The sequence below is a fragment of the Micropterus dolomieu genome, linkage group LG10, assembly GCF_021292245.1.
Source record: "Micropterus dolomieu isolate WLL.071019.BEF.003 ecotype Adirondacks linkage group LG10, ASM2129224v1, whole genome shotgun sequence".
Taxonomy (NCBI): domain Eukaryota; kingdom Metazoa; phylum Chordata; class Actinopteri; order Centrarchiformes; family Centrarchidae; genus Micropterus; species Micropterus dolomieu.
The window spans coordinates 2228686-2240977 of record NC_060159.1 but is presented as its reverse complement, the minus strand read 5'-3'; the positions used below and the strand labels follow the sequence as shown (position 1 = coordinate 2240977).

Sequence of the window (12292 nt, the reverse complement as noted above, 5' to 3'; positions counted from 1 at the left end):
AAAACAGTCAAGACACACAAACAAACTTTGTTCCAAATATTAAACTAGAGAACAAAATGTTGTTCAGTCAGGCAGACAGGGACCAATCTGGGCCCCTATGTAAGCCGCCTGCCTGTTTTGGTTGTTTGATAAACTGATCAAGTGCACCCCTTCACCAGACCACATTGGGAACTGATCCCTGTGCATGTAGAGTTTGCGTATCACCTGCACATGACGTTGGTACTGTCACAGATAAGGTCGCCTGGCTGCTGGAGGCAGGCGTTACGCAAGGCGGCTTTTTGAGTGTTTGCTGGTTAAAAAGTTACTGCCACAGTGCTGGTCCTTTGCCTAATGTTAGAAACTCGTAACACACACAAAGATTATATGTAAATAACCCTACTATTGTCTATTTATTTATTTTTGTCCGTAAAAGCTGATTTCTGGAGAGGAGGCAGCGGGCTGAGCCAAGTGTGGTAGAAGAGGATAGACTTAAAGTAACCAAATGATGACAATTCTGACTGTTATTTGTATATAATTGTATATCTGTAGATGAATAACACACTGCATGTATGTGGAGAAATCGCTTTATAAATATCGCAGAAAAAAAAAGATTGCAAAGTAATTTTTTTCCAACATCGCGCAGCCCTGTGACACTGTTAAACTGTCCACAGGAGTATGAGCAGGGTGATTTTTAGTGCTTCCTGGACTTGTCTCAGGCTCTGATTTGATTTAACTTTATGGTGTCTTGGAGAGCTGCATGGCTGGCCTAGATCTGTTGGCAATCAGTGGTATCTTGGACCAGACTGCTTCGTACAAAATGACAGAGGCGGCTGGAGGGGCCGTGGGTATGATTTCCCTGGGATGGAGCCTGTCCAAGACTCTGATTAAAGAGCATATGAGCACTGATTAACATGATCATCTTCCTGATGACAGAGGTATTTTTTTTTATAATAAATGGATGTTTATGATGTCCCCTCACTCTGCAAAACTGCGGTGGTGGGTTTAAATTTGAAATTTGAATATTTGTCATGCCGGATGCCAAACATTAGAATTCTTCTCTCATAATAAGGGAATAAGAGCAGAGTTAGGAGCAGCTGCCTCTGTGTGAAGCCACAGATAAGTGTGACTGTAGGGGTTGAAACCTCAAAATAATAGCAGTGCCTCGGGATTCTGACCCAGTGTGCACCATCAGTCCACAGCACAATGCATTTTGTGTATTATCTCACTTATCAATCCCCGTAGAGCTCAGATGTCTAATCAGGGTTTCAGATTGGAGCGCAGGGTCCTCAGGCTGTGCTTTGACATTTAAGGGAAGCAAAGAGGTGGAAGGCCGTTTGGCTGCTTAGCGGCTCCTGTAAATATCCACAGCCACCGCACCGGGCTCTCGCTGTAATCGGCTCTGTGCCTTTTTACTCCGCAGTCTTTGTTTTATTAAGATAAATGATAAAGCCACTGTGTATGCAAACGCATATCTCTGCTTAGCCTGGTCATGTATTTGAAAAGACATGCCTTGCAGCTGCTTGTAGCAGAAAGGTCAGCGAGGCAGCGGATAAGCAAAGCAAAGCGTGTACATTATAACAAGTACCAGTGCTTTCATTTCTCATCTGGCCCGTGCCCGTTTCTTTCACAGTGTATTCTCTCTGACAGTCCGTGTGCTGAGCCGGAGCTAGATAGCATCATTATAACACAGCTCTCCATCAAAAGGGATATGGACAAGCATGGCATATTTTTATGACTTCATCAGGCTTTCTGGGCAATGAATTCTGCAGATCTCAGGAAATTCAGAAATTAAGAACGAGGCTATCAGGCTGCACATCATGCAGCCAAGGCAGTTCTCGGGGATTTACTCTGATTAAGTGGGTTCAGATGGAAAACAGCCTGTGAAGAAAACCAAGGTTTATTTACAAACTCTCAGAGCTTTCTCTCTGTTTTGGACCCTGTCATTTATTTCCACTGAGACACCGACCTCCCTGAAACAAACCTGCATCTCAAAGCGTTTAGCTCCACCTCACCACGCTGCCTCACATCGCATAACATCTAGCACACACATGTTGGCCTGCTGTGTATTGTTACTATAATTATGATCGCCAGTATAAGTCAACAAATGTTCTATTTGGTAGCCTGGGACGTTTATTACAAACAACTGGGCTCTGTGTTTCTTATGTGAACGGTTAAGGACTTTAAAGAGGCTCAGTTTTATTTTGTGGCGAATAGACGGTTTTGGCACAATAAAGCTGCAGTACTCATTTAGCTTATGTTCCATGTCATTGTCCTTTGAGTCATATTGCTGTTTCCCATCTGCCCAGCTAATCATTATGACCTTCTAAAACATGACCTGGTTTCTGCGAGACAGAGGAGGAAATTACAGTTCACACCTGCCGGTACTGAAATACGTCTCACCTGATTGCTTGTGATCAGATATGCTTGACTGCTTATATGTTTTCTCATATACATATGTGGGAACTGTGAAAAGAGGAAACATGTATGTGTCCCTTTGCACCTGAGAATTTGGCTTTAGCCTTCAAATCCAAATGAGCCCAGCAGGAGGATTCCTGCACGGCAGAATGGGGGGATTCTGGCTTACTCTGTAGAATCGTAATCAGCCATTTGACATGTTTTTATTTTCACATTTTCTCTTCTCTTTCTATCACTGGAAGTATATTTTGAACCGTCCTCGCCCCTAGAGGACCCAGTTTTATATAAATGACAGAAAATATTGTGCCTTTGAGGATATTTGACAAAAGAAATGTGTCAACAATCAGATGGTCTTCTGTACTATCTTTACCTAGGTAGCTATCTTTTTAATATCTTGGGTTAAATAAAGCTATTGTGGGCAATGTGGCAAATTATTCAGGACTACATTACAACAACGTTGGATGTACAAAATGTTTGCATTAATGTATTGAAAACTTGGGTTAACCATCATGGTTATTAGATCATTTCAAGTGAAAGGTGGCAGATATATATCTATCTGTATGAATGTAGAAGTAATAGATGTTAAGTGGTTATGTAAAAAAGGAACATAACATGAAAACAATGTTAGTATCAGCCTCAAATATTATATTACAGTATTGGTCAGGCTCTAAAACACACCGCGATGGAAGAGTTCCTACTTTCCTGCGTTGAGACTTTTAATCTGGTTAGAATGACTTAAAGCTGGTCTATTTTTTTGTTAAAATCTGTAAAAGCCAAAAACTGTCACCCTTATAACTCTGTTCATCGTGTTTTAGACGCACTCATGCCCATATGTAGAAATGTGCGTTTGTGAAAGGATCAACCCAACATCGATTTTGGTTCCCTGCGTGAACAGAGCCATCATTTCACCATTACTATGATGGATATGATTGTGAACATTTGACTATGGGATGACTCTGGTGAAAGGATGACGAGATGTGCAGATTGTAGACCCAATTCTAGCTTACTTGAAGAAATCAAGGAGTGTGCTAAGAGCCACTGATGATAGGCTGCCAGCCCTGCTCCCTAATTTGGACACTGACACAGGGAAGCTGAGTGCTTCTTCAATAAGTGGAGTCCCTGCTGGCTTAACAATTATGTAACAAAGCTGACCAATGATTTCTGCATCTGTTACACTACTGAATGGCATTTTGATATTATACGAGAACGAGTAGCGTGGAGCACCACTGGGGGTTAAAATGATGTCCCTGTCAGGAGGCATTGGAGGGGCAATCATGCACAGTGCGCCTTGTGTGTTCATGTCTGTGTAGCATGAATGCAATTTCCCTGCTGACCTTCCACTGTGATGCTGATTCCTGGCTTCACAGTAGCGCACAGGGCTATACTTAAGCTGTTAGGTGTGGGTGATGCACTCAGCAAATCACACACCACACAACATTTACTTGTTTGAACGCAGGGAGAATTCAAGGAGGGATTCTATTAGCTGAAGAAATTCTCATTGACATCTAATGTGCTTCTTTTATGGCCAGACACATCCCACCATCATTTAATAATGACGTCTTACTGGCTCAGCTGGTAGAGCGGGTCGTCTAGTAATTGGAGGTTTGATTCCCAGCTTCCCCCTGTCCAGTCGAAGTGTTCTTGTGGCTGTGTACTAACCCCCAAATTGCTCCTGATGGCTGTGCCGTCGGTGGGTACGTTTAGTATAATTGTGAACACTTTGGATAGGAGGCACTGTATTGCTTCTGATGAGCAAGTGCACCTTGCATGGCAGCCTTTGCCATCAGTGACAAGTGTTGTATAGCAATCTGAGTGGTCAGTAGAGCAGAAAAGCGCAGTATAAATACAAGTCCATTTACCATACATTTAAAAAAAAGTCTGTTGATCCAGAGAAGTGATGTGAATATATGACCATGATATGGTCCTTCAACTGGGAAATAATGAGGGGAAATTTGATGGCTGTGTTGAGCTGTCAGTGGTGGAAGCATCAGATATGTATTAATAATCATCCCATCACCTCTGGAACTGTCAGCCCTATAGAACATGAAAGACCCAGCCTGGGTCTCCTTCAAATCAGTCCTAGCTAATTGCTTTCAAACGGAGCCGCCTTTGACCTCCCCACATGGTCACCAAAGGTGTCCCTGCCTCGACTGGCATTGTTATGCAGCGAGCGCTCCGTCCTCTGCCAGGCTCTTTAAAACTCTATTTTCAAACACACTTGGTTCAAGGGTATATCATGCACCTCCACCTCAAGTGTTTGTGGTGAATAGGAATCATCAGGCTAACAAATGTTCCCGAAATTATATCATTTGCCTTTGATAGGAGGACGCTGCAACTGTAGCTTTGTCCGGCTAAATTCTACATGATCTTTCAAATGGAGAGCTTATAAACAAATTAGATTGATCAGATTTGATAATATAGATACCAACCAGGTGGTTTAGGTTTGGCATTAAAAGTGAGTGGACGTTGTGAGTGAGTTTGTAGGAAAGAAGCCAAAATTAGCTAAAAAAAAAAGGCTAGAAATACTCGTGTGATAATTTGTCATTATGAGAAACACCTTTAGTGATCCACATTAATTTGATGACAAAACTATGATTATTCCGGACTAGGCCTTGAATATTCTTTAAAAAACAAACCACTGTTGGATGTCGGATTCAAGTTAAAGCCTCAAACCCCACACAGAATGAATAGTGCCTCTGACTGCATCAGTCCTCCTTTTTTATCCCTGTTTGGATCTAAGCAGAGGTGACATGGCACCGGTTGGCACTGGCTGGTGAAATGCAATGCCGTGCGGAGCCTCAAAGCCCCCAGCGAGACGCTGGCCCTGTAGCAATAGAGAGAAAATTGTCACACCAATTTTGACAGTTCCCCTCGCATTCATCAGAGCCCAGGTCTATTATTGTCTCTACCTTTCGCTCTGTGACTCACTGAGCGTGCTCCAAGTGCACACGGTTACTAAAGGGAATTCTGCTTTTAATTCAAGAATCCTCGAGGTGTGTTGCCCACTGAGTGGCTGAATGGCCTTCAGAGCTAAGCTCCAAGCTAGTTTCGTCTGGCCAGCTCAGCAGACAGGTGGAGAGTAGCTGGGGCAGATAACATCCACCCACGCGAGCGCTTTCAGCTGGGTTCACACAGGCAAGTAAACACCCACGCACAAACATACATAGGCATTTCTGCTGTAAAAACCAGCTGGGGTCGCATGAAATATGGTGAAGGGATGGCGCTGTCTTAAAATGCAAATTGCATTCTCCGGGCAGGGTGAAACAAACATTCCCCACCAGGAGAAGATTATATGGAGAGGAGACGACAAGGAGCAGGCAGGCACACTGAAACAGTGGCAGAAAGGGAGGGTGTGGAGGTCAGATGGACTGCTCCGATACATTTGCCTTCAAATCCAGCGACCCACGTACAATTCTCAACTCATGCAAGCGACTTTTCTGAGCCCGAGTTAAGTCTTTACTTTCAGCAAAAGTGGTTTTCATTTAACCATGAGCAAAACCCACCCAAACTGCTTAACCTTGACTGTAAAGGGGAATTCCACCAATCTTCAACAGAAATAATAACATTGATAATAAACTTTCTGTATACAGGATTGTTTTAATGATGTTACGAAGTGCTTTACAAAAGGAAATACAACCAGACAAGGATACAATGAGAATATGGCCAAAATAAAATAAGCACAGAGGAAGAAAAGACAATAAATGAAAGGAAAAAGAATCAAATGGAACAGAAAGAGTTACAAACAGTGCATTTACTAGGTAGGATAAAGTAACAAAATAATACTGTTTGCATTGTGGGAAATGCAGGATCCAGTACTTTGGAGTTTGCCTCATACTAGGACCAAAAGCTCAGCATCTCTTGGCCTCTGCTGCTTCAATTTTGACCGTTCTTATTCAAATCTGTCTCTTATGAGTCTGCCAACTTTATGGTAGTATAGTACCAAATAGCTGGAGTGCACCTTTACTTCCATGTCTTGTAATCCCCACAAAGAGCGTAATTTGGGTCCACAATCATCCTTTTTATGGGATCGGGCACTCCTTAAATTGACGTTTCTCAAGATGGCAACAGTTAACAGCAGTTTCTTTGCGCCATGTTATGGGAGTCACAACATCAAGTAGAAGTAATCTTGATTATGTCATACCTCGTTAGTGTCAACCAGCCGGGACCAAACTGTCGCCAGGGTTTTGTTTCACAGGCTGCCGGAGATGATCCCTCAGTCTAACAACTAGACTCCGCTGAACTGTAAACATTCAGTTCTGCAGTGATGAAAGAGGAAACTGAATAGACATGTGAAATGCATTAATGCCATTCAAAGTATGAAATACTTTACATGGCGGTGAGCAAAGTCGGCTAGCAAAGCGGGATATTAACCTTAAGACTGCATATGTGTGCAGTACCTCCAAATGTGTCATTTTATTTCCACTGTTTGAATTGTGAGGAAAGTGTTGCTTACCTTACGGTTGTTTATGTGCCCATACTGGGCCCAAAGGATTTTTTGTTGTTCATATCCTCAAGGGGACGTTACAATCTCCTGCTCAAATTAAAAACCTTTGAAACGCTGCTACATGCCAGCGATCTTGTGCACTTGTGACAAAGATAGGATCACAGGCCTTACGTGAGCACATCTGGAAAACAGCAGTACTTAATACACGAGTTTATAGCACTGGTACGGTCCATGAGGTAAGCACGGCAGAGAAACATGCTTATGTAATGAACTACCTCCGCTCTGCTCTTCGCCTCAGAGTTGAAATCAGCCAGCTGAGCGAAAGAAGAGGATATTAAAACGCACTGTCTAATGTATTCATAAGACATTCACATGCAGAGCACGGTGGCGGCTGGCTTCTGGATCAGTTAGCATTACAGGGGAAGGTTTTCAGGGTCACCGACACATTTTCTAATATTGCAAAATTAATGCACAAATGCCTTCCCAAACAGTCTCTATAAGACCGGCATAACAATTATACAATTTTCCGCCATGCTAAGCCCCACAGGTATGTTAAGTCTGAGAGTGGCTGCTTCTGGTTTCCATGATATCAGGTCTGTCATTAATGTCTGTCACACAGTGCCACCTGAGTGATCTGCAGGGGAGAGAGCCTGAGGAGCAGGCTTTTCTTAGAATCAAAGCTCAACTCTGGTCTTCATTCACAGCCCTGAAAAATCGAGAATGACTGCTTTTCAATTCTGAAAATCCCCTTCCTGAAATGATCACCTTTTAGCCCGTGGAACACTGAGTCTGCTAATACTGTTCACTGATCTCATGATCTCTGTGGAAACACAGGGCCCGGCTCTCTGTTACCCGTGGCAGGGTAAGGGAGTGGAGGCTGAGTCATTGCTACTACAGCTGCGGGCCAAAGGGGTGTAAATGGGGCAGATCTGGTGCCTGAGCCTGCGTCACACTCTGGGGGGGAAAAGAAGCTGTGTGGGAAAGAAGCTCGCCATGATGTGTGCTAGCTCTGCCCTGGCAGTATCTCTGCCGGCACTCCAAAACCATGTGTCTTTGAAGTATGTGGTTTTTTACAAATGAGGATCGCTTCCTCTCTCTCACTCTCTTTTGCAATTTTTCAGTTAGTACAGCTACATGTATGACAATTCAAGCTTTTATTTGTGGAGATATATAAACTGAAATAATGTTTCTCTGTGTACATGCATTGTAGAAAAAGACATCTTCCGAAGGTTGAAAGAAAATGTCAGATTAAAGCAGTAAACACATATGTGTCATTTAGCACCCATAAAACTGATCCAGATTTAGGACCCGGAAGAGAAAGGTCCATATTTCAAGGACGTGCCCGGACGGGGGGCAGAGAAAGCCAATTGCCAAATTGGATGAGGCTAAGCTGCACTAACTGTTTGTTGTGACTTGGGAGAGAAAACTTAATTGTTCCTTTGACCGGCTGACTGTGCTGAGAAAGGATACATTGTTCCTGTGTTTTGGGTGGATTATGAGGGGACATGTCACAACAGCGGGTTTTTGACAAGGTCTTCGGTGTCCGCTGTCATGAGCATTACTGTCAGGAATACCGATGAGGCCTAATGAGGTTTTAATCCAGCCGGAGTCATTACTGGCAGGTCATCTTAAAACAATCTCAGGTCAGGCTGCATTAAGGCTACGGAGGTCCACTACCACTGGGTCACTGAGCATGACAAAGACACTTCAGCAGCTTCGGCTAGTCCAGGGAAAAGGGTTTTGTCTCTCGTTGTTGTTCAGTAAAAAAAAATACAGCATATCTTTGTCACTTGACTCACAAGACTGTACAATCTGCAGATTTCTTTGGTATTAATTTGTCACTCATTTCCCTCTCATTTGAAAGCACTCCGCTGATCCATGAAAGACCCAGGAAAAAAGAAATCAAATACGGTTTCTGACAAGTGGCTTTTACCTTGGAGTTCGAGTTGTCCCCACGACGGCTTTCCAAACTTGCTAAGACGTGTTAATTAATATGTGTTGCCCCAAGAGCAGCATGAGTCATCAAGATTTCACAGTATGTTTACAGAAAGGATTTTCAGGCTGTTCAGAGAGCAGATTTTCAGTAAGTATATTTTCTGAAAGCATCGTCTCCTTGGGGTGATGTTTAGTAACACAAAAAGCTTGCCCTTTTTTCCCTCGCTGGGGTCTTTAAGAAAAGTGCTGTAAAAATGATAGTGATTATAATCAAGATGAGGATGGTAATGATGTATAGGTAATGGAATTTGTACCAAAAGGCACAGCTGCAAATCTAGTAGCAGAAGTAACACACTATAAATCTCCTACTGAAATCGCTAACTTTTATAACTAAGTCCTAAAAATGCCTCAATTAAACATGTTACTTGTTACCAGTACTTTCTAGAAAGGATTGTGTATATCATGAAGAAAAATATAAGCTGCTCTAAAATCAAGAAAAACAAACCTGAATTTTAGAGAATGGAAACAGGTTGAAATCCTGTGTCGACACTGGCAGATATTTTAACGGTTTTAAGAAAATATGACATTTAAAAGTCAAAGAATTATTAAGTGCAATTCCCCTCAACTCTACTTTGCACTTTAGCATCTTTCAGCTCATTGTGCTGGGTGTTGGGCCCTCAACTCGTCTGATGAACTGTATCTCCAGCAGAAGCAGGCAGCTGTTTTTTAACATCTAACAAAGTTAGCGACTGTTTGGTAGGCATCGTGGAACTCTTAGCATCGAAAGATATTTTTCTCAGGAGTTGGTTGGAAATGAGCCCGAATGAAATGAGAACAAAAAAAAGTCGGGTGGATCTTGCTCTTACAGGTGGGCCGACACTAGAATCTAAATGAAGGCTAATGTTGCTGTGTGTCCGGAGGATGTGTAAAAAGGCAACAGATTGCTAACATGTTCTCTGTAAGCAACATCATATGGTGAAATTAGATCAGTGTTTTGTTTACAGCCAAAATATCAATCAACGATGATCTGGACACAAGGACCATTGTCTTCTCCTTGAATTACATGTAATCAATGCATTAGTAATTACAATAGGTTTGTCTACAGCAGTCGATTTGCATGTGAAAAACAAAGCAAAAGTAGATGCAGCAGCACTTCCAGTGGTTATAGTAAAATTAGTAGCAGGAAGAGTAGCATGAGCAGCAGCAGCAGTGGCCTTGGCATTATTAGATCAGAAGTGCAACACTGTACTGTAGCAGTAGTTGGTGCTACATCAGTAACAGCAGTAGTACCACTAACAGTACAGCTGCTATAGCAGGTGTTGCAGCAGTAGCAGAGCGAGGTGTTGCAGCAGTAGCATTGGTAGTAGTTACAGGAAAGGAAGCTGTGAATGAGCTGAACGCTGAGACTTGACATGGCACCGATGTAGGAAGCTCCATCTACACAACTTCAGTACCTTGTTTCACCTTTAGGTATTGACAACTAAAGAATATTACTCTGTGTGTGTGTGTGTGTGTGTGTGTGTGTGTGTGCTTGTGTGTGTGTTTGTGTGTGTACTGTTTAGGAAATCTAAATGTGGTAGCACTTAATCCAAGCAGCCAGACGCTTAAAATGAGTGATGCAAAGAGGCAGAGATAATTGGTGTGCATAAGACTGGTGTCAGGAGGTTACAGGTACACCCCCTCTCCTTCTAAGAGGCTTTCTGAATAGTTCTGTCATCAGGGGGAGTAAGTGCCTGCTTGTTCTGCTGGAAATGTTGGAATTAATTGAACCGAATTGTCATTCATAATCTACATGTTGCAGTTTTCCAAGGGCTGGGGTAACGCTATCTTCTGCTGTTTGCACTGTAATTGAAATTTTGATCATGAGGTGTAAACAAGCGTCCCTGTGAATATTCGTCAGCTTGCGAGGACCGCTGAGTGCCGGTGGAGGAGTCGGCGCAGCTGATTAGTGGCTGGCTGTATGCGTGCGCTTGCAGAGAGGGTTTGCCCTCTGCTTATTGACATGTTCTTGTCTAAACAGCTCCGTCCCAGGTCAGCGAGGTCATCAAGGAGAAAGTGCAGCAGCGCAGCATCCAGCTCTCCTGGCAGGAGCCGCACCAACCCAACGGCGTCATCACGGAATACGAAATCAAATACTACGAAAAAGTGAGTTTGCTGTTTTTGTCTGTGCATCTTTCTGAAAGCCTTTCCCCTCCACGTCTCACATCACACTCGCTTTTGCCGACTCTTCGTTTTGTATTCTATCTGCATGCTGCTGTGAGTGGAATTCACAAGATTCTGGAAGTACCTTCTTTGTCTCATAATTGCAATAATGAATGAGATGCTCGTAAGATTTTAATCAGGCTGTAGTCCTTCACAGCCGCCCCCACGCACATGTTAGCGCACACACTACCCGTGGCTGCTGCACTGCCAGAATGAGCAATCTGTTACTGTTATCTCCTTTCCCCTTCTACAGAGATTGTAGCGTTGCTTTCCTGTGTCTAAAGTCTGAACACATCAGCTTTTTACAGCAAGGTTTAATGGAGCAAATTTAACCCAGCAAATCAAAGGCAGGGTAGCAGAGCACTGATGCCAGTGCTGCTGGCCACAGCCTCTCGCAAGCACTGACGAATCAGTCTCCTGTGTCACGTACTGTGGCTGTGGTCTGCCCAGCTGTAAAAGTGGAAAATTGGAAACAACAACTACACCCCTAACAGACCCTGGCATTCCATTTGGGCTTTTGCCGAGCAAAACATTTACAGATCAACAACAAAAGAACACAGTGCGTGCAGCCGGAGCATCCAAATGGATACCTGGATGGAGAAGATATTTTCATATATCATGTGTGTTGTGTGGCAGGCTGCCTAAGAAAAGAATTTCAGTTAAAATAAGAGATGTAATATAAAATCAGTGTAAAGCATTATAACTTCATGCATAGGTTTAGTAAAATTTATTTTTTTAAATTAATACCGTAAAATCTCAAATAAAAGCTGGTATTTAATAAAGGCTGGGTAAAAAACATTTTTGCTGTGTTGTAGCTCAATACCTTATATGGAACATAATGCACATTTCATGACACTAATTCCATCAGTGTAAAAACAGTGTTGAAGCTACTGTCAGTGAAAAGCAACACTTTCAACCGGCGTGTCACTTTAAAAGTCTACCATGGAAAGATGGGATTTTGCCCTTGGAGCCACTGGAAGGCTTTTAATGTGAAACATTTGTGCAGGAAGTTTGATTGAAGGTAGCTTAGAAGCGATTTTAAAAAAACAAGGCAAAGTACAAGCACTGATGGAATTAGTTCTGTGGAAATGCACATTATACTGAGTTTATCAAGACAGCAGGTAAACATAGAGGAAGTGTTGAGGGGGCATCAACTGCAAACTGAAACAGGAGCTGATCAGAAACCAGAGAGGCATCTTATAAAGTATGAACAGTTATACTCATACTAAATTTGGAAATGAGGCCCTCTCTCTAATGACATCCTGTTTTATACAAAAGTCTGGTTGCCTCAACTCAGAAAAATAAGCTGTATGCTAT

At 42.7% G+C, this 12292-nt stretch overlaps 1 protein-coding gene across 2 annotated transcripts in view; it reads left to right on the top strand.

Moving 5' to 3' along the window:
* The window catches only part of epha7 (eph receptor A7), a 96770-nt gene that overhangs the window by 65139 nt on the left and 19339 nt on the right, over positions 1-12292 (top strand). For both annotated transcript variants that reach the window (XM_046060088.1, XM_046060087.1), the window contains exon 6: positions 10794-10918. In XM_046060088.1, the coding sequence (XP_045916044.1) occupies positions 10794-10918 (125 nt within the window). The remainder of the gene's footprint in view (positions 1-10793; positions 10919-12292) is intronic.